This window comes from Anopheles moucheti, chromosome 3 (assembly GCF_943734755.1).
Source record: "Anopheles moucheti chromosome 3, idAnoMoucSN_F20_07, whole genome shotgun sequence".
NCBI classification, from domain to species: domain Eukaryota; kingdom Metazoa; phylum Arthropoda; class Insecta; order Diptera; family Culicidae; genus Anopheles; species Anopheles moucheti.
Genome location: NC_069141.1, coordinates 64,541,834 through 64,563,748, shown reverse-complemented (window position 1 = coordinate 64,563,748; position 21,915 = coordinate 64,541,834). Strand labels below are relative to the sequence as shown.

Here is a 21,915-nt window from a genome sequence, read left to right as displayed (position 1 = left end):
AACTAAAAATAGAGAGAAGAAACTCCAAGGGGAGAAAAGAGCTTTAGTGACGACAAGCACTCTTTTAAGCTACCTGACTATGCACTGGCTGAATTATAAATTGAACACCTACTGCAGCGTGTACCGATTCGACTATATGAGAAGTGAGATGTGAGAAAATGATTTCTCACTATCAATTCTTTTCTCACTCAGTAACCCCGAATGCAAAATGTCAAAATACGCGCAATGGGTGCCATCTGCAGCTGGCAGTCACCGGTGTAATTGTAAACGCGCGCTCAAAACGCCCGTCGCCATATTGTTATTTATTTGCAAGCCGTGCATTTCGTCGCAATTGTGCCGTCCGGTTTTAGTCCCGCTGTAAACGCAAATTCCGTACTCCTGGTTTTCCTGTGCGACTGGTAAAAGTCAGCTTCAGTGTGTCTTTGGTACTGTATTTGCAGGACGATTTGTCCACAGCCGTCTTGGATGTGAATGACAGTTTGTGGAGACGCTGGTAGCACACATTGTGAAGCATTTGGAGCACCCTCGCTTGTGTTGGCTTAGAAATACGTAAACGGTGCGTACGGCTTCCTTGCCTGCAGTAAACAGTACCGGCGAAATCAGAATTACGGAGCGGAACCGCATCTCAAGATGTCAAACATTGTGCTGGACAAAGACTGCTTTTTCCGGCGGATAAAGCGACTGTACGCAAACTGGAAGGTAAGGGGGAAACGGAAGTGTCGTTTGCGACAAGTGTGTGTGTGTGTGTAGTTTATCCAAACGTTTCCGTTTTTATTTTTTTTACACGTGCGATAGGATCCGGAATTCAACCATGATGATTCGCTGTCGAAGGTGGACTGCATAATGACGGCGGTTGGTGTGGATGAGGAAACGTTCTACAGCAAGTCGACGTCACTGCAAACTTGGCTGTTCGGCTATGAGCTGACCGATACGATCAGTATATTTTGCGACAATGCCATTCTGTTTCTTACCAGCAAGAAGAAGATTGAATTTCTAAAACAAATTGAAAAGGATTCGGAAGACGGTCTGCCACCGATACGGTTGCTCGTTCGAGACAAGGTTGGTGGGAAAAGCAAATGCACCTTTGCCGTATCGAATCTGTTTCTAATAGAGATCTAACTTCACTCTTTTTTCCGTTGCCGTTTGAAGAATGACAAGGATAAAGCAAACTACGAGAAACTGTACGAGGCGATGAAGGGTTCGAAAGACGGAAAGTCGGTCGGTGTGTTCACGAAGGATAACTTCCCCGGCGAGTTCTGTGAGAACTGGCGCGCGTTCCTGAAAGACAAGCACATGGCCAATGTGGACATAAGTGTGCCGATGGGATATATTATGTGCCCAAAGGAGGATTCGGAACTGTCGACGATTAAGAAAGCCTGTCTCGTGACGATCGACGTCTTCAACAAGTATCTGAAGGATCACATCATGGAAATTATCGATGCGGACAAGGTAGACAAACGACGCTTGTTTTAAGGGTTCTTATTCTTATGGTATATTTATTGTTATTTTACTTTTTTTCAGAAAGTGAAGCACGTCAAATTATCGGAAGGTGTGGAATCGGCCCTAACCGATAAGAAGTACGTAAGCGGGGTGGACACGAATCAGCTAGACATGTGCTATCCGGCCATCATTCAATCCGGTGGTAACTACAGTCTCAAGTTCAGTGCGTTCAGTGACAAAAACTATTTACACTTCGGATCGATCATCTGTGCCCTGGGTGCACGATACAAATCCTATTGCTCGAATATCGTTCGCACGTTGCTGGTTAATCCGACCGACACCATCCAGAAGCACTACAACTTTCTACTCAACCTAGAGGAGGAACTGTTGAAAAATCTCTTACCCGGCAAGCGTCTTTCAGACGTGTACGATATGGGGCTCGAGTATGCCAAAAAGGAGGAACCGAAGCTGGTGGACAAGCTGACGAAAACGTTCGGCTTTGCGACGGGGCTAGAATTCCGCGAGAACTCAATGACGATTGGACCGAAATGTGTAGCCGTTCTGAAGAAGGGCATGGTGTTCAGTCTCAATGTGGGGCTGGCCGGATTAGAAAATTCCGAGGCATCGGATAAGGAATCAAAAATGTACGCACTGTTCGTCGGCGACACCGTGCTGGTGACGGATGAATCACAGGCAGTGGTATTGACGCAGTCGAAGAAAAAGATCAAAAACATTGGCATCTTCCTAAAGGACGACGATGAGGATGATGAGGAGGAGGAGGAAACGGACACCGAGCAGGCGCCGGAAATTTTAGGCCGTAGCGGCAAACGCTCGACCGTACTGGAAAGCAAGCTGCGCAATGAGCAAAGCTCGGAAGAGAAGCGCAAACAGCACCAGAAAGAGCTGGCGGTAGCTTTGAACGAGAAGGCGAAGGAACGGTTGGCCAAACAGGCTGGCGGTAAGGAGGCGGAAAAGGTGCGCAAGTCAACCGTCTCGTACAAATCTGTCAATCAGATGCCGCGTGAACAGGAAGTAAAGGAATTAAAGCTGTATGTTGGTAGGTAGCATTATGAGGAATTGGCCAAATTTTCCTTCTTACGCCTGGCAACTTGTGTTGTTTGTTGCTTTCAGATCGAAAATATGAGACGGTTATCATGCCGATATTCGGTGTTCCGGTACCGTTCCACATTTCAACCATTAAGAACATTTCCCAATCGGTCGAGGGAGATTACACGTACTTGCGTATTAATTTCTTCCATCCGGGAGCCACGATGGGTCGAAATGAATCTGGAATGTATCCCAATCCGGATGCGACATTTGTGAAAGAGGTGTAAGTATTGTCGACTGGGTAATAATTGTTTTTATTTATTTACTCTGGAACGGCCAGGCCGTATTGCTAGGGTAATAATTGTTAGCACACGCAATAGTAACCCTTTTCGCCTCTCTTCATAGTACCTACCGGTCAACGAATACGAAAGAACCGGGTGAGATAGCAGCACCGTCGTCCAACCTTAACACGGCATTCCGGCTTATTAAGGAAGTTCAAAAGCGATTCAAGACACGCGAAGCTGAAGAGCGCGAAAAGGAGGATCTGGTTAAGCAGGACACACTGGTAATGTCACAAAACAAGGGTAACCCAAAGCTGAAGGATCTCTACATTCGGCCAAACATCGTCAGCAAGCGCATGACCGGTTCGTTAGAGGCACACGTGAACGGTTTCCGGTATACGTCCGTGCGCGGTGATAAGGTGGACATATTGTACAACAACATCAAGAGCGCATTCTTTCAACCGTGCGATGGGGAAATGATCATTTTGCTACACTTCCACCTGAAGCACGCCATCATGTTCGGCAAGAAGAAACACCTGGACGTTCAGTTTTATACGGAGGTGGGAGAGATCACGACCGATCTCGGCAAGCACCAGCACATGCACGATCGGGACGATCTGGCCGCTGAGCAGGCGGAGCGTGAACTACGGCACAAGCTTAAGACGGCTTTCAAGAGCTTCTGCGAGAAGGTGGAAATGATGACGAAACAGCAAATTGAGTTCGACACACCGTTCCGGGAGCTGGGCTTTCCGGGTGCACCGTTCCGCAGCACAGTATTACTGCAGCCGACATCCGGTAGCTTGGTGAACCTAACGGAATGGCCCCCATTCGTAATTACGCTGGAAGACGTCGAGCTGGTACACTTCGAGCGCGTCCAATTTCACCTGCGTAATTTCGATATGATATTTGTGTTTAAAAACTACCAGCAGAAGATCGCAATGGTGAATGCGATACCGATGAACATGCTCGATCACGTAAAGGAGTGGTTAAAGTGAGTTGAAATATTGTTTGAGTGTGTGTGTACATGTTTAAGACCATTATATCTTCCTTTTTTGACCAGTTCGTGCGACATTCGCTACTCCGAGGGTATACAATCACTAAATTGGGCAAAAATTATGAAAACCATCACAGACGATCCGGAAGGATTCTTTGATAGTGGTGGCTGGACGTTCCTGGATCCGGAATCGGAAGGCGAAGCTGAAGCGAACAGTGAAACGGAAGACGAAGAGGACGATGCGTACGAGCCAACCGATGATGACGATGAGGAAGAGTCCGATTCTGAAGATTATTCCGAAGCATCAGAGGACGATGGTAGTGGAAGTGAAGAAGGTAAGTGGATCGAATGGAATGCTGTAGGCTGTTAGAATGCTAGAACGATAATTGACTGTGCTTTTTTGGTTTGTAGATCTCGGTTCGGATGAAGAGTCTGGCAAGGATTGGTCTGATCTGGAGCGGGAAGCAGCCGAAGAGGATCGTAACCGCGAAAAGGACGATTATGTTGATCGCAATTCGTCGAAAAAGCGGTCCCATCATAGGTAAGTGATGTTGAGCCATAACTTAAGTTGCTTGTAACTTAAGCGCACTGCCTTACCGTATCGCTTGACGTGGTCCATTTCAATGCGATCAAAAAACACCACCTTTACGCTTTTTCTCACGTTATACAAACTAACTTTCACCTTCGCATGCTTTCGATCATTTGAAATTCGGATCGCGATGATGGGGGTTGTGCAGGCGTGATCGAGGAGTAGCTACATCGAAGAAACGACATGAACATAATCGCAGGTCATTTGAGTAATGAAAAAACATTGGAACACATTATATCATTGTTCTTAATTTGCGGGCATCATTTGTTTTAAAATAATATTTGTTTCTTAATATTTTCGGGGACACAGACCATTGCTTTGGGGTTTAAACTTTTTAACGCAACTTTACTAAGCGACTATATCTTTATCCTATTTTTTAATGAATTAGTTAAATTAGACTTTGCTATAGCGGTCAACATCTTTGTAATATCAACGAATACCGTTTCTGCGCGGTTTAAGGATCTCCCGATTAAGTGTCATGAAATATGGTGAAGATCTTTTTTTTCCTACATTCACTAATTAAACTCATATGCTTTTAGTCCTAGCTCTACTTCTAAATTCCATTATTGCTAACTTCTGCAAAGTATACAGGCCTCGTTCGTTCTGAATATCATTCTTACTAAGCAAAACCTGTTTTTTCCATTGCTTTTCTCTTACTAGCTCGTCCAAGCATGGCAGCAGTCGGGATAAGAATCACAAGGACAAACACAATGATAAGCATCGCAGCAGCGGTAGCAACAACAAACACAGCAGCAGTAGCAAGCGCTCGCGAGACGACAGTCGTGACAGTAACCACCATCACAAGAGCAAGAAATCGCGAAAATAAACATCGACAAAATTCTCATGCTTTCCAGTAGAGAGGAGGGTATACGATTATCATACCGTACGGCGAGTATTACTTTCGCTGTTTGCCGGTACAGTATAGTACGATAAGGTTAGTTTTTAAACTTTTTGTTTATTAGTAACGATATAATTCCACATTTCGCCCACTATTTTTGTTTTGTTGATCAAAGCTTGGTTTGCAATATGTAGAATCTTGGGCGTTCATGGAAATTAAAACGTAACATTAACATAGGCATTGTCCATCGTACCCTATAACACTGGAACATCTTACTACATGCGGCCACCGTATCCTTGTTACTAATTATTTTTGCTCTCCGTAAGGTGGCTGGTTCCTTTCAACCCGACAGACTATTGTTAGTTTTATGTTTGTCCATACTCAAATTGTTCATGCATCCCAATGAATTCCCCAAACCCTTCAGGAATGTTCCATTATTCAATTTCGCGTATCTTACGGATAAAATCAATCAAATAGCAGGAGGAAAATGGAATCGCCGTGAAAATTAATTCGTATCTATAATTGAATGCATACATGAAACGTAGAATAAACACATAAATGGTAAATATATAATTATGTCATCCATGTGGATAACAAAAAACTTTTTCTAATAAACCCGAAACTTTCAACCATGAGTTTGTTCAGTTTGCTACAGTTTGTTAGGAAAAAACATTATATGATAATGTGTTTTTCAGTATTATTTGACCATTGGTCATTGGATTAGTTAGTCATTGAAACGATGGATGGATTGATTCAAATAAATTTTTGATTAAAAAGTATTCCTATTCATCAATGGCATTCGTCTCTTGAACAAATGATTGCATTGACTAATGATTTCCAAAGGGATCATTACCGTATCATTTACCTAAAAAACAAGCCTGAGGATTAAGGATAAAAGGTTCCGCAAGTCAAACCTCGTGGAAGGCAGTTTAAATGTAGCTTCTTTTGAAAAAAAATAGGAGAGAAATGTTAATTCTTCCTCAGAATCAATGAACTTGTTTGGCATATGGATTCTTTTTTGAGCAACGCAAACGCCACATTTAGATCAAGCGCAATTAAATTTCAAGTTTTGTATGGCGCTAGGTCTAAATGTGGCGTTTGCGTTTGGCCCAAACTGCTGAGAACTGGAACTATTCAGGTTTTGACTTGGCTCAGAACTAAAAATGGTTGGGATTGTGCATCTAGTCAGATGTGTTCATTTCGTTTGATATGTTCGTTGGGTTTATTTATTTCGTGTAGCCACCCCTTAATCAGTTCCCTATGACAACGCAGCTGTCAATTAGGATGCTGTTTGTAAACAATCCGTTCGAATGTACGCGGAATCAAATCGCAAAAGCGAATAACGAATGTTGAAAAGGAACGGGAAAGTAAAGTGACCAGAAAGGCAAAATGTTACCGGCAATATTATTGATGTCGGATCCTTTCAAAAGTGACGGCGATTCTACAGATAGCGATGAATATAACCTGTGGTATGGTGGTTCGCCGGAAAGTGCTGGGAGTTCAGATGATCAAGAAACCCGAGACGCAATTCCTTCGCATTTAAACAATGAATGGTAAGTGTATAGAATGCTATAAAATAACACAGAAGATAATTATCCTGAGATTTTGTTTATAGGTTCCTCAAATGTCTCAACGTTTCGCGAGCTGTGTTTAAAGAATTGTACACCAACTTACTGCCAGTACTTAACGAACCATACAAACCTACCGCTTTCGAAAAGCTGGCAGCCACCTTACGATATTTGGCCAAAGGCACTTGTACCAGCGATCTTTTCGCCGGCGGTTACAAAGCCATGCCGCGAAAAGAGTTTCAAAAGATGTTTCCTCAAACGATAAACGCAATACATGCATTAATTCGCAATAAGTATATCTCACTAAAAACGCACAACGTCGAAGAGCAGCGAGAAGCTGAAAGATATTTTAGCGAACATTACCCCAACCTTTCCGGTGCGGCTCTGTGCGCAATCGGGACGCACATTGAAATAGCGGAGCCAACCGATGAGAAACATCTGTTCTACTACAAGCTGGGTTCCTACAGCCTTAATGCATTGATGGTATGTAGGTGAGACGTTGGGCTTGCTGAATCGATTGCTGAATGTACGATCCTCTTTTCAGATGTGTGATCATAAAAAACGCATAAGATTCGTTAATGCAAGCTTCTGCGGAGCCATGCATGACGCGCACTTATGGATTAGTTCAGATCTGGACAAGTATTTTGTAGATGAGTATCTAGATGAGAATACGAGCAGCTATGTGCTAGGTAAGGTTGATAACAGAATGCTACTCAGCCGGTGTAACTGGTTGGTAACTTTAATTTGTTTTTATCTCTTTCAAAGCTAAATCCATGTTTCCATCAAAACCCTGGATATTCACCCCGATAAAAAACGCCAAACCCAACAGCCGCGAGGCTATATTTAATGATCAACATGCAAAGGCGCACGCCGTAGCGGAAGAAACGATCTCGCTGTTAAAGAATCGCTTTAGATGCTTGCTAGGCAAACCACCGATCCCGTACAAGCCCGCCGAATGCGTGACCATCATAGACGTTTGTTGTGCGCTACATAACATGTGCATGGCGTGTAAATATTGCAAGTAAATAACTGCTCCTAAAATTAATTTGTCATGCCACACGTTTGGTAAATGCATTCGTTTATTTGTGTTTTAATACTTCTATCAATTCCCGCATCGTACTATTCATATTCTTCATATTTTCGTTCAGTTCGTTGCAGGATTTCGTCATTGCTCGCATCTCATCGGTAAGTTCCTTGTTAGCGATCAGAGATGCATTTACCACAGCAATCATTGCTTTGTTAGTTTCCAGAGCTTTATGAAAGTTTGCATCTCTTGCCCTTTTCCGGGATGTACTGCATGGTATAGCGTTGGACTCTTCATCGGCGGCAACGCTGTTAGCAGCACCGTTGGCTAAGGGATCTTGATCATGCCTTTGCTTTACAATGGTAATGTTGGGAAGCTTTTCCAGTCGTTTATGACACGAACTGATCACTCTTGGTGAGGAGCGCGTCGTTAACGGGTTCATCGTGTCATCGGACGCATCTCGCATCATATTGGCCAGCGGGTTTGAATCTTCCCGATCGAACGTTTCATCTTTGAAGCCGATTGTCTCATCGCTGTGCATCTCTTCGGAACTGGAGCCTGCGGCTTGTATCAACTTCGATTTCTTGACTTCCATGTTTAACAGTTTTGCAACTCTTGCCTGTATAGGGGAAAGCTGCCTTGGGTAAACACCATCCTCTACGTCCTCGTTGTGTTGTTTTACTCGTTTCTTTACGCTAAATTTAAAGTCAAACCAAACCTGCCAAAGGAACCAAATGGTGGGATCAGTTTCCATCGTTTTATCGTGTGATGGGCTTTAGTTGATTTTGTACCCTCTTCCATGATGTCGTATCTCTAACCACGGGTCCAAGTTCGTTCAGTTCTTTAGCAACTTTTCTCCAAAATACCGTCTGCGGACCCCTCACTCCGTTATTCGCGACTTCCGGTGCTGATTCCAGGGCGCTTGCCATTCTTGAGAGCTGTTGGGTTGTCACTCGATTAGTCCTAAAATAACAGCAATAAGATAGCGAAAATGCGCACAATTTCAGCTCAATCGGTCATGATTTTATTACCCTTTTTGCTCTCTTCGTTCCATGGAGTGGACTGTGAATGATGGAATAGTAGAGGTTGAAATGCACACAGGAAAATGTTTCACAAAGCGCCGATATTGTTTCACAATTAAGGTTCTTAATCACACAAACGATTAACCAACACAAGGGAATATCAATTTGAGAATATTATAATATAGTTATGAGAAGTGTTCTCTGACTAAAATCTAGTGTTCTGATATTTACAGTAAACAACACACCGGACGCCGTCTCTTTGCAAAGCAGTGAAAAGGCACACACAACATATCCTCGGGTTGTCAAAAACCGATGAAGGATAATGACATTAGCGGTACGTTAAGGATATTTTTATCTGGTTAGAGTTAATGAGTTGGTCAATTACCGTTTCGTACTGTAACAAAACCTTTTTAATTTCTATTTAGAAGTTAAAATATTCTGAAACGTTCAGTTGTGCGGTTTGCAAAGCCGTAATTAATTTTAGTCCTGTTTTAAAACTGAAATACAACATGGACGCCTGCGACTCACGACTGGAGCAGCTCTGTATGCACCCGGTCCAAATATGTCAAATGTAGGTGTTCAAACTGTCAACCAGACGTCGTACGCCGGAACTGTTTTGTATTTACAATTTGCTTTCAAATCCTCCAAATTCAGAAGCAACACAATAGCAGAAGCAGAAACTTGTTAAATGCTGGTTTCTTGGCGTTTTCAATCTTTGTTCAACCTCCGTTCAATCACGCGCCTAAGCTTAGGAACGATTTCCAGGAACTCTCGCACGGTGCCTTTCGGATAAACGACGTATTTCCTCAAGTATAGCAGCATAGTTCGTAATAGCTGACTCATAGCGACCAGACATGGACAGTGATACCGGTGAACAAAACTCGTCCACTTTGGAAAACCTCAGCGATGAAATACAGCGGAGCAGATCCCCACTGGAGACAGTGGCCGAAGAGGCGGAAGGTAGGCATTTAGGGACACTTAACTATGCTTTGGGTTTTAGTGGTGCGCTATAGGCTTGGTAGTTTGGTAGTCATGTGTGTGTGTGTAACGCTAGTTCTTCTGTTTCTTGTCGGTAGTTTTGGGCCGATAGTTGCACCGTAGCCTATTGTTTGTCTCATCGGTCTATGTCGCTTTCATTGTAGGATATCATCATATTGAAGTTACACCACTCAGGGAATGGTGGTTGTATCCGCTTCTCGTAGAAGACAGCAATCGGCTGGAGCTGCCATCGTCGCTCAAACTCGCCTTGCGTTATTTTTTCACCCACTGCGGTAAGGACGTCACGGAGATAAGCCGGTCCGATCTGATGATAGTACTTATCTACGTGATCGCCCTCGAGCTGGGTTTGATTCCGAAAGGTGCCTCACTACCGTCGGCATTACGGTCGGAGAAACATTACATCTACCGGTCGTTCGATAAACGGCTGGTGAAACATTTCGCCACTCGGCTACCCATGGAATGGTTCCGAAAGCGGGCCGGCGCTTATCGTTTCGAGTTGGAGTTGGTGCACGAGAAAGCCTTGTGCACAAATCTAACCTGCACGGTAGTTGCCTTCTGCAGCGGGGACTTGCTGATTGTTAACTTGCTACCGTACTATGGGTATAAGGCAGGATTTTCCACCGTGCTTCCTGTAAGTTTTCACGTCCCATGGGTCGATGCGGACCAACTTCCATTCTGTTACCAGTATCTGCAGGGACTTTCGATGAAGGTAAAGAATGATCTGTTTGTGCCATTTCGGAACCACATGTACACGAAATGCATTCCCACCATCAGTCCATCGCTTCAAGGGATACCGATTGAGGCGATGCTGAAGGTATATGCGCACCTAGATCCACGCTCGAAACAGAACGTGAAACTAGCAACAAATGTGCTGAACGCAACCTAATATTACATGCGAAACGTTATGTATCTATTTAAATTTAAACGTAATAAAGTAATTATGTATAAGTTGTTGCAGAATGTCGTTAGATGTGTGTAAAAAGTTGTGCTTCTGTAAGGTGTGAGGTGTTGAAAGAATGCGTGTGTAGTTGGTACCGCTTGTTTTATACGTAAGGAACGATTGGAACGGCGCGCTTGCTTCGTTATTATGCACCTTTGCCCGGTAATTGTAAAATGTACACCCTGCAATTTGCAGACGAATGCGACGACGAATCATTGCGGCAAAGGATCGAAACGTTAAGTATTTTGAGCCATGTAACAGCCGGACCGTCCAACCAAACGAACGACTCGCAGTCGATGAGCGAATTTCCGTTACGAGATGAAACTGGTAAGTATAGTACATTCCTTACACGACGAACAATCCATTTTGCGTCATCTTGTTTGCAAAACATGTTCAAGTTGATTTTTTACCAAGAAATAGAATATTTCGGAAAAAGCTCCGTTCAAATATCTACCCTTTGTCGATGTGACAGCTTAACGCCCAAGGTGTATAATGTCCGATCGTGAAACGTCAACCGTCGCCTTTCGCACAATAGATATGTCTCTTTCTAAATATTTTGCTATCTCGCTCTATTTTTGCCTGTAAACTGCGGGCTTTCATCAAACCGTCCGTCCCATAGTGTGTAACTACGGGACTACATTTTGGTCATAAATTCATCGACGGTAAAAACCTCCACTTGCCCGATGGTTGTAGTAGTAGTGTAGCTTCGGCCTGTGCTGTGTCGTACGGCGTGTCTCCGCGAATTCGTTGGCGTTCTGTTGTGCAGAGTGTTTTGTGGTGATATCCTGTGTGAAAATATAACCAATTGGTGGTAAAATTGTGCGGAAACAAAACGGCTGCAGAAATTGCACCGGTGTGAGGGAGCATTTTCGCTTCCATTACGGTCAGTTGGCGTTTACGTTCGTTTCTGTCCTATGCAGTGTCAACAAAGCGCTGTTCTGGAATGTGCGTGTGTGTGCGTGTGTGTGGGGAAATAATTGTGCTGTGCTGCCCGTGTGTGTGCTACGCTAAACTCCGATCGTCCGCGAAACAACGAAATGGGAAGAGCGTGAAGAAGAAGGATCCAGTGGAAGCTAACGAAAAAGTGAACCTCCATTTGTTTGGATGGGCAGTGTTGCAGATTAATGCTATTCTCTGTGCCCTCGCAGCAAGTGCGTGAGATTTGTATGCGGAGGTGTATGAGCGCGTGTGTGCGTTTGATTAAGATTGTGTTGTAGATGATCGTCAGGTGCATCGTGTGCTGAATGCATCATATGAAAAAGAGTTGTACGTTAGTAAGATTGTGTATTACTACGTTGGGTTGTACGATAGTGTTGGTGGTATATCCATACACGCATACAAACGCGAACCGTCGTGACCACGTATACACACATACGTTGCGTGTGCCTTTTCATTTCTGCCAAGCTTTCTTGCGTTGTGCTCAAAAATGCATGTTCTCGTCAGTTTTCTCATTTTCCTACATTCGTTTATTTTTTTTATCTATCAAAAATGGAAAAGATGAAGTTAGAAAATATAATGAGCATTACTAATGAAGCTTTTGCTTAGAGAACAAAGAATAATGCCACTTTCCGTTTGGTTTTAACGATGTTTTGATAACTTAATCTATTACTAAAGTTCATGTTTCTACTTAAGTTTCTGTACAAAAACTCAGCTACAAAAATAAAGCATTACACATGTTTAAACAATGGCAGTTTAAGTGAAACATCGAAAGAGATAGTTTTTATTCCCTGCAATACTTCATCGTGAAAGGTACACATTGCAACAGTTAAATATTAGTTTTTGGAGTTTTTCAATTCAATAAGTTTATGAATTCAGAGCTTGCTTTAACAGAAAAAGAAGAAGAGATATGCGTTGTTGATTAACAGCTTAAAAGCGTTTCGCGCGAGTATTAATTGAAGCGGTTCGATTTTCGTGCATATCGATGCTGGTGAAAAAGAGAAATAGAATAATTAATTTGAGTTTAAGTTGTTGAAAGCGTACGGGAAATAAGCGAAATCTCGACAGGATTTGCATAACGAAGATTGGAACGACGATTGGTGATGTGACGTTTTTCGAAGATCATCGGCTACTCGACGATTAACACATGACCGCATCATTTGCTTTGGTGATTGGTTGCTACCAGCTTGCTGCAATTGTAAAGGTAAGTTGAAAGAGGATTTAATAAAATAGTCTTTTTTTATTTAATATAATGTTTTCGATGCATATGAAAGTATAAACGCGACTTACAACAGAAGAACATACGCCGTTTTGGGAAGAGCACACCTGTACAGCATGAACGACCCATGCCCTCCGGTGCCTTGCACCTGTTCGCACCGAACCCTTACTACCACCATCCCATGCACCGTACTACACTGCTTTCGTCCTTGTTGCAACAGTGTGCGTGTCGCATAAAATCAAACACAGCATCACACGTTGGCGAGGATAGAGGATCTTTCTGCGGTCTGCATATCCCGTAGTGCTGTGTGTTTTTTTTTCCCTCTGCGACGTTTGTTTGTATGCGCCGGCGTCCGAAGTGCTTTGCACTGGTGTTAGTGTTAAATGTGTACACCATTCCTTACTCTTTTCTTCTAATGCGCTCCGCCAAAAATGCTTTCTCTGTCCGTTCCCGTCCGTGCCATTTCCGTTACTGGGGTGTGGAAAATGCTAATGGAGCATACTTTCGAGGGGGATGATGCACAAAAAAAAAGGATACCATTTTCCTACGCTTGGCTACACTGTCTGTCTGCTGTGCACAGGGCACGGATGGTCTTTGTCTTGCTGTGCCTCTTTGCCCCCGAAAAAAGGTGCAAAAAATGAAATTAAATGATATATCGTATGGTGCTACTAAAATTGGCTCTTTGGGATATGTACGAGAAGGTGGGGGAGAAGAGATTTGACCACCAAAGGGGATGTTGCCAATACTCTGCGTTTCAATGCTTAGAATCTCGGTCGATTTCACTTCACTGCGACACTCGCCACTTCGGATGGTAACAAAGAGAAAGCCAGCCAGCGTACGTGGGGACCTCTTTACGGCCTGGGGTACATTCTACGATCTGCATCTGCTGTGAGGAGAAATGGTGCATTTGTTTGGTGCAGTTGTTTGCAGGTTGCCATTTTTCGGTACCCTTTCTGATTCGAACAAAGATGTTGCAGAGCAACAGATGGAATTGATGGTTTCTTACGGTATGGTGGATGTTATTTGCATTTAAGTTATTCTCTGTGAACTCTTGGTTTCTTTGCCTCTTGCCCTGTTGTCTGTCTATCAAGGTTTAAAATTCTACAGAGTACGTACAATTCTTATGCCTAGAGCCATCTACCAACAGCTAGATACTGTCAATAACTGCAATAATACATCAACAACTTCAACCTTTGGCGTTATCGCAGGGACCTAAAATTGTGTATTGAAAATTGTCGCAGTACCTTTATCACTGGAGCTTTTGAAAACATAGAACACAGTTCCATCATTAGTCGAATCATCAACGGAGCGCACTAGCCCCATCACAGATCTTGGCATTGTCTTTGTAACAAAGCAATTAACCTAGGTGGAGAGGAGATGATTACCTACGGTAATCAATCCAAGCTCAACATGTGTAAGAACTTTCAACATGGAATCTCCCTCAGTTAATTCACGGTCGTCAGTGTTCAAATATACATGTATCGTTTGGATGCCTGCAAACCAAATCCACAGCACAGAACACCTGCTGCCTTGGAGTCCTGGAAGTCTGAGTTTATCTTATAAAGCTCGGTTCTAGGCCTGCAACAATTATTGGTTCTTGGTCACAATTCCTCGCACCCACTGTTGGGAATTTCTCGCAGTTAAAGCTAGCTATGGATAAGCAGATGATCTAACATCAATGTCTACGACTTTTAATGAAATCTGCCATCTCTTCGGCTTCTAAATTCCATTGAAACACCTTCAAAAGCTTCCACGGATGCTTGGGAAAGTTAATTGAAAGATTTTGAGGCTCAATCCTTAAGGATGATATCCAACGATTGTGAAAAATGAATATATAAATAATAAACAAACAACGATGGTAAACTAAATAACTCCCGGATATCTTGTATGTTCGGCATTTGTTTTATAAACAGCTCGATAGTTAAGCAATGCTAGACGAAAATCAATAAGAGATGGAAAGCCCATACATACCCACTATTAGCACATTTATTTAGTAGTTTGAGCAAAAAAAAAACAAATTCAATATCCATCAAGAAACCACACATTCGTATCTTGATCGAATCACGTTGTGTAGTAACTGTTTAACTTTTCCCTGTTCCCGGCAGATCGTCAGCCCAAATTGAGTTGACTCTTTTACACCAACCGTGCACAATAGTGCGATAATTTTCCGACCCTGCAGATGTTTCGCATCCGACCGAGCACGCAGCTTCCTACGCACTGCGTTCGTTCCCGGGCCCATCCTTTCGTCCCCATGCTACGGAGGCAGATGCGCCACACGCACGCAATTTGGATGAAATTGAATTTCCTTTTTTCGTCCGAAAAGGAACAGATCAAACACGTTACAGCGGCATTTGCGGTCGATGTGTGTATTTGGGGCGTTTCTTCCTGGTATGGTCTGGGCATTAGGTGTTAGGTGGCGGAAAATCGTATGCGATTGGTGTGTTTAGCCGCCTGCGAGGCAATGGTTTATAGGAAATTTTGCTTTTTCTCCTGGAAGTTTATCGGAACGGAAAACCAAATGTTGATTAATATGATTAATTTTTTATATTTATTATAGTGGAAACTCGAGGCTTCTGCCTCTGCCATTTCAATTATGCATCGGATGAGTTTGTCAGGAATTCCGGTGGTTCCATTCGATCCGCAGGTATGGTCACCTGTTTGTGTTTACCTTTCGGGTGACTGGTTGCTGAGGGAACACTGATTAATTGTTATGAATATTGATGAGATCATCGGGGCGTGTATTGCTTTGCTTTCAAACTTATTGGTTCATAATGAACGACTACGACCGATGGAGATCGTTAAGTTTACCTTAGAAACGGTCGAGTAATCTTGCTTGTTAGAATAAAAACGTTTAAGAATGTTTTAAAGATCTGCCCAAAGTTGAGTGGGCGCTTGAACACATCACACCATCGACTTTCGTTGTTTGTGCCATTGTCCTTTATTGCTTCCGTCAATGAAAATCTAGGTTACCCACACTTTCCCTTTCTATATTTGCCTGCCTATTGAGTCGTAAAAAAATACGCAGCAGATGATGAATTTGTAAATCTTGTTTCACGCGCGTGGCACCGACGGTGACAAGTGGATAAAATATGACTTCCAAGCTGTTGCTGCAGGATATCGTTTTTGTAGGGCGTTTTGTAGCAGGTGTTCTACTTTTCGCCTGTCTTTTTCTCTCCAAGCACAGCGGGATGGTGTTTAAGGGTGGGTGGAATTTTTGGGCTTCCCGAAAACCGGCACTACTGCACACCGCCCGATATCGATACCGTGCCGGAAAAGCGTGTCACTTCACGGTCGATAGGCTTTCGTTTCCGCGCTGGAATGTGCGGTTCGGTACGTTCTTTTCCACTCGGAATTTTGCAAATATTGAAGAAATCGTAAAAGCGGATTGGTTGCCATCGCTTTTCTCTTACGGCGCCGAACGATGCTTTTTGTTTGCGCTTGTTCAACGTGAAGGACGAACACTCTCGTCGGATTCGGGTGGGGAGGGTCGGTCCAACCGGACGCCATTCGGTCCCTGTTGTTGGTGTCTCGTCATTTCTCGTCTGGTGCCACTTCCGATCGAGGGTAGTGTCCTCGGCGTCCCGCCTTGTGCCTGCAACCATCGTTTGGAAACTGATCTTCCGGACAGGGAAGTAGTACGGAAGAGGGTTCAGTATTAGCCGGAAACCGGAAGGCGACCGTATGACAGGTGAAGTTTGAAACGAGACGAAGAAACGAATGATGGTTGGGATTTAAAGGACGGAAAAAGATAGAGGAGTTTGTCATCGACAGCACAATGGCTTATACTCATGTCAACTTTATTAAAATGCTTTATTAGTATTGAGCATTAGCTTTTTATAGTTCTTGTTACTACTTTCAGATTGCATTTTTAAGGGACTTTGTTTCTTTCCTGCTTTTAAGGATCGTTTTCTCGCGTTTTAAATCTTGTACACTTTAACAAAATTCGTACTACTTTGAAAACACTCTATCCTCCATCCTCCACTTGTGAGCAACTCCGTAGAATGTCGTCCTAGAAAGGTTGTTCCCGGCACAATAATTCCTAACATAGTGCAAATAAGTTAAAACCAGAAACGATCAATATTGTTTTCCTGCCTCCAACGGCGTAAAGAATGCAAAAGTGCACTGAAAAAAAGGGGGGGAATTTGCATCAAAAAAGTTCGCGCTTCACAATGCAGTGGCGCGCTCCGTTAAAAAGCGGCAACGGTTGATAACAACACCACGATTGTGAGCGTGATTGTTTAGGTTTTGCAAAGTTCTGTGTTCCTTTTTTGCTCGCTACCGCTTTTTCCTGTGCCGTGTCGTTTCGTTCGTTCGTTCGTTTCCCGGTGTTGCAGCTGAGCGCAATCGTGTGGCAATGGCACATCAAGGAACGGAGGCACAACGCGCGTTTGACGGGTGCTTTGACGGGCTGGCAGACAATATCATAGTTTCCGGGCCCACGTTTTGCAAACCTGACCCGGCACCCATAGCACGGACGAATCGAACCGGGTTAGAAGTTTGTTTGAAGTCCCACCGAACGAATTGGCCCGAATTTGCATCTAGATGTGCGCTAAAAATGGTGCTACGTCGTCGTGGTCGTCGTCGTCGTCAGCTAACATAACGAGTGCTGGTGGGAAGTAAAACAAAAATGTAGAACGTCAACGGAACGTCGTGCCAATGGTAGCTTCCACGGTTCCTTACGTCTACAGCGGGCCAATGTTCGTTTGAATGTGCTTTTGCATGCAACATTTCCCCTGTTGGCGGATGGGACTTTAATATTTGCAGGAAACTTTGTATCCCAACACGCTTTGCAATCGTTTTCGTTCGTTGTTTTCTAGCATTTTATTTTAAATTCAAGTTAATCGAACATATAGCACAGAAGCGCGATAAAATTTCCAAAAAGCATGTTTTATGTTTAATTTTTAATGTTTCTTATGCATTTATGTTCTTTTTATTATTTATTTTATGTAAATAATACAGAGCCATTTAATATAATTTAAAATGTTGCTAAAAGTAGCTTAAAGATATTGATATGTTGTTCATTTTTAAAATCCTTTAACAATCGTTTGGTTTAACTAAGCCACGTGCGACTGTCTATCCTTTATCTCTAAAATCTGTCAGTATTTATTTAAGTATTTATTTCTATCAAGGAATATTTACTGTCGACATCTGTCAATCTTTTAATGTCAAAATGAACATAAATGAACACAATTGACAATCGGAATGAACGTTCCCAGATCGAACGGCTTGAAACATACCGCTGGAATGTACGACATTCGATTTTATTGGAGCTTGCTACTAGTGTTTCCGTTACAGTATTGTGAAAAGTCTAAATCATGTAACGATTTCCTGTGCACTGCACTGCACCACGGTAGCGCAGCACTATAGGAACCAACAACTTGTGGGTATGTTAAAAACATGTCCGACATGCTAATGAAGCACTACTGCGAACACAGTGGAGAAGAAGAGGGCAGGGTTGCGATATACTTTCACTTGTCGACACTTGCGATCAATCGATGACCCCTGGCGGGCGTGTTCAAGGGTGCAGCACGACGGGTCCACGGACTCGCGGACCAACCCCAGCTACAATTACATTGGGGTGCTCATTTTCTCTAACCCCTATCATTTTCTGCTCCCGAACCGAGAGAGTATAACGCGCAACACATCGTTTGCATCGTTTTTGTTTGCAGCATCCAAATCGTAGGTCTTGATTAGCATTACAGTGGTCTAATATACTTAGTATGAGTTTCAGAGCACGTTTTTCTTTTCTTTAACATTTCTTTGTTTAGTTTAACTAAAAACTTACCAGATATGTGTGAACAAAGTTTTGTCATAAAATTTCTCCAAACCCCTTTTACATAATTACAATGTCTCCCCGGTTCCGTTCCATTAAACCTTTTTTGCTCTCGTTCGTTTGACTTCGCGTTACGGGGCTAAGGAGTGCGCGGGTTAAGTTAGGTTTGTTTTGTGTTTTTTCTTTCCTTAATTTCCCTCCTTCAACGCGCAACAGCCACCAACGGGAGGAACGAGCACTGGAAACGGAATGCTTAATCATGCGCGCATATAGCATTGTTGCCATTTGTTGAGTATATTTCCTTCTGGGGTGGAATCGGCTGTTTTGGCCCCGTCGAGTTCAAATCGATTTACGGTCATCATACCAACGCTCGTTAATCGTCGATTTTTAAACGGTTTTGCGCTTCGTTCCATTTCAAACTCGTCGTCGTCGTCGTCGGTCGTACTCGTTGGCGGCGAGATGGCGTCGTCTCGTGGCCATGTTTACGCATGGGTTTAGTGGAGTTTGCACAGCGAGCAAGTACGAGCAGTGGACGAATAAAACCGCTGGAATAAAATTGGCACACACCAGAGCACAAAACAATAACCCCCTTTTTGAACGATCACAAACGGGAAGACGAACTAGAAAGGCGTGCGAGCGCGCGCGCGTGTGTGTGCTGGATGTTGTTGCATTTAATTAAAAGCTTACAAAGGAAACACAATAAATAAACGTTTGAAACAATTGTAATTGATCAAATTCATTAACCTAGTACGGCGGTGATGGTATTGAGTTTAACGCCAAGTACCATTTAGCTAACAGATTGTTTATGGAGCGGAACGTTGATAGTTGAAATTGAAATTAAGAAAAAATATTTTTAGGTTAAGGAGGACACAATTGGATAGTGGATATAGATTGTTTATGTAAATTAAAACAATTATTTTAAAGACATTTCATGAATTTAAAGACAAGATATGAAGATATGAAACAATATGTGTGCATTTGAAGAATGTTTAATTCTGTATGTCTAGATAACTTTCAGGACATAATTCCTTGGAAACAACACTAAGTAACTATGAGGAAACTGGTAACATCTACGTAGAAGAACATATTTTAGTTGACAATCAGTAGTAACATACCTGACAGCTAAAAGCTCTCTCTCTTGAAATGTGGCACAGTAATATCGCGATTTGAACCCGCGCCGTGTACATTGAAGACCTGTGCAATACGGAATCTGCTATGCGAATGACCCGAAGATGTGGAGCAAAAACGATATGAGTATCAGAGTTGCCCTTAAAATAATTTATTCCATTTTCAAGTTTGCGTTTGAGTATATCATGAAATTAATCATCATAATCTTATGATTGCTATATTTTGCTTGCGAAAACGTGTTGTTGGTAAGTTTGGAATGTCATTCGCAACATACATTTTGTTCGCTTATCAGTTACACACTTCTATTTCTAGCAACATATCGCGCACTGATAGCGTCTCTGGGTTAGATAATGTGACGCTTGCTTTTGCAAACACTAGCACTAAAGCGAAATAAACTCTCGGCAAAACTAACTTATCATCTGGTATTTTGTTGTATCCAGCCTGTCGCGTTTCAACCGGCGGAAAGTAAATAGAGCAAAAAAAAAAACACCACAGCAATACCACGAACAAGGGAGAAATGGGAAAGAGATAAGCAGTGCCCGAGAAATAGGAGTCGCGAGCATCCAATGATTACTTTGGAGCGTAACTTGATCTGATCGTTTTGAAACGTTTGACCCATTTCGTTTCCGTTCCTGTGGTTTTGCGGACTATCAATTTGTGACCGTTTGTCCCGTGCGTTTCTAACAGCACTTGTCAAAAATTTGTATCTATTTGTATCTGGGTGCCGTTGTAGGGTTGCTAATGACCCTTACGGAAAAGGGGGGGAAATGGACATACTTATTTCAATAATCTCCAAAATGACAAATAATGCGAACTGGTGGGGAACGTCTATCAATTGGGTGCAACATTTGACTGGGATGATACTACGTTTGTATGTCCAGGGTTTTTCGTTTATTTTAGCTCGTTTCGGAAAATGTGTATTCATTTCTATTTCATTCAGTCTCGAGGGTACGATTTTGTTTCAGATAGCATGAAATTCATTCCGCATTCGATAGACGCTTGACTTTTATAAGTGTGCCATTCCTGGGGGGGATGAAAATGTCAAACTGCGGTTGTCACTTGCTGTGCTAACAAACGTCATCAGTTTGTTCTTTGGTTTTGTTTTGTCAGTCGCACAACTGTTTTCCCTTTTTGAATGCTTTTAGTTTCGTACTTGTTTGCTTCCATGTTACAAAACAACAATCGTTATGTTGTGTATATATATTCATTGTTACGTTTGGCCGTCCGGTGAGCAAAATTATCGTAAAATCCAGGAATGACTTTCATGAATCTCATGATATTCTGAACCGCTTTTCTTGCATCTACTGTTTGGTAATGATGAGCAGAAAGTCTAAGCAATATGCTTACCCTCAATATACTAGAACAAAGAGCATTCGTCGGAAGAAATATCCACCAGGAAATATTCATTTTTATCCTCAAAATGTCGCTTGCCAAGCGCGCCCCTGATGTACGCGACCGACGACGGTGGCTGATTCAGCAACACCGATTATGCTTGTTCAATATCTGCTAAAGGCGACGGCCGTCTGGGTATGATGGGGACTAAACATTTCTGCCGCATGGCATGTAAAGCTCTTTGCCGCTTTTGGGCGCCATGTTCCGTAATTGTTATTTGTTTTTTTTTTTTGTTCCGTACGACCCCTCCCCAAGGGATGCCACATTTCCACGAAAGAATTCGTGTGCGTGTGGGCGTATACGATGGTTTCAGATAGCTTTTGGTGGCGCCAATTTCTCATTTCGAGACCAATTTCGCTGGAAGTTTTAGATTACGGGGTTTCGGGCTAACACGGCCGAGAACAGGATTGATAGGAAGCCGAGTCAACCGTGTGCGATATTGTATGGGACAGTAGGCAAAACACCATGTTCCTGCACTTAGACAAATTGTTTACGTATATCGGTAGATAGAGGATGCTTTATAGCTGGACAGGATTGTCAAAATTAATGCAAAAAATAAAACATTAAGCAGATAAAGTTTAAATTAGTTGTTTGTGAATGTTGTGAGCCGTGAACTGGGTGCTTAATTTTGTGTAAAATAAAACTTTTGGACAAATATCATGCACTATTGTTCAATAATAAGTTAGGACCAGTAATATTGTCTGATTTGAAGATTAATAAGTATA

General features: G+C 42.7%; 5 protein-coding genes across 6 annotated transcripts in view; 4 read left to right on the top strand and 1 right to left on the bottom strand.

Moving 5' to 3' along the window:
* Positions 1-329: 329 nt before the first annotated feature.
* Positions 330-5,770, top strand: LOC128300518 (FACT complex subunit spt16). The gene is made up of 9 exons (XM_053036606.1): positions 330-699; positions 796-1,059; positions 1,150-1,449; positions 1,522-2,497; positions 2,572-2,770; positions 2,893-3,759; positions 3,829-4,097; positions 4,174-4,303; positions 5,012-5,770. Exons 1-9 carry the CDS (start codon positions 631-633, stop codon positions 5,175-5,177), a joined length of 3,240 nt encoding a protein of 1,079 aa, XP_052892566.1. The 5' UTR covers positions 330-630; the 3' UTR covers positions 5,178-5,770.
* A 726-nt stretch (positions 5,771-6,496) lies between these two features.
* LOC128303676 (putative nuclease HARBI1) lies at positions 6,497-7,863 on the top strand. The gene is made up of 4 exons (XM_053040718.1): positions 6,497-6,742; positions 6,805-7,240; positions 7,302-7,446; positions 7,523-7,863. Exons 1-4 carry the CDS (start codon positions 6,579-6,581, stop codon positions 7,780-7,782), a joined length of 1,005 nt encoding a protein of 334 aa, XP_052896678.1. The 5' UTR covers positions 6,497-6,578; the 3' UTR covers positions 7,783-7,863.
* On the bottom strand, positions 7,823-9,038 carry LOC128303677 (uncharacterized). The gene is made up of 3 exons (XM_053040719.1): positions 8,813-9,038; positions 8,573-8,744; positions 7,823-8,499 (listed from the first exon to the last, which is right to left on the bottom strand). Exons 1-3 carry the CDS (start codon positions 8,833-8,835, stop codon positions 7,837-7,839), a joined length of 858 nt encoding a protein of 285 aa, XP_052896679.1. The 5' UTR covers positions 8,836-9,038; the 3' UTR covers positions 7,823-7,836.
* A 420-nt stretch (positions 9,039-9,458) lies between these two features.
* On the top strand, positions 9,459-10,690 carry LOC128304480 (uncharacterized). Its single transcript, XM_053041675.1, has 2 exons — positions 9,459-9,763; positions 9,946-10,690. Exons 1-2 carry the CDS (start codon positions 9,658-9,660, stop codon positions 10,686-10,688), a joined length of 849 nt encoding a protein of 282 aa, XP_052897635.1. The 5' UTR covers positions 9,459-9,657; the 3' UTR covers positions 10,689-10,690.
* Positions 10,691-11,496: 806 nt separating this feature from the next.
* The window catches only part of LOC128305219 (uncharacterized), a 135,044-nt gene continuing 124,625 nt past the window's right edge, over positions 11,497-21,915 (top strand). Inside the window, exon 1 of one of the 2 annotated variants that reach the window (XM_053042573.1) lies at positions 11,497-11,625. The gene's annotated coding sequence lies outside the window, so the exon portion shown is untranslated. The remainder of the gene's footprint in view (positions 11,626-21,915) is intronic. The other variant, XM_053042571.1, reaches the window with a different exon arrangement.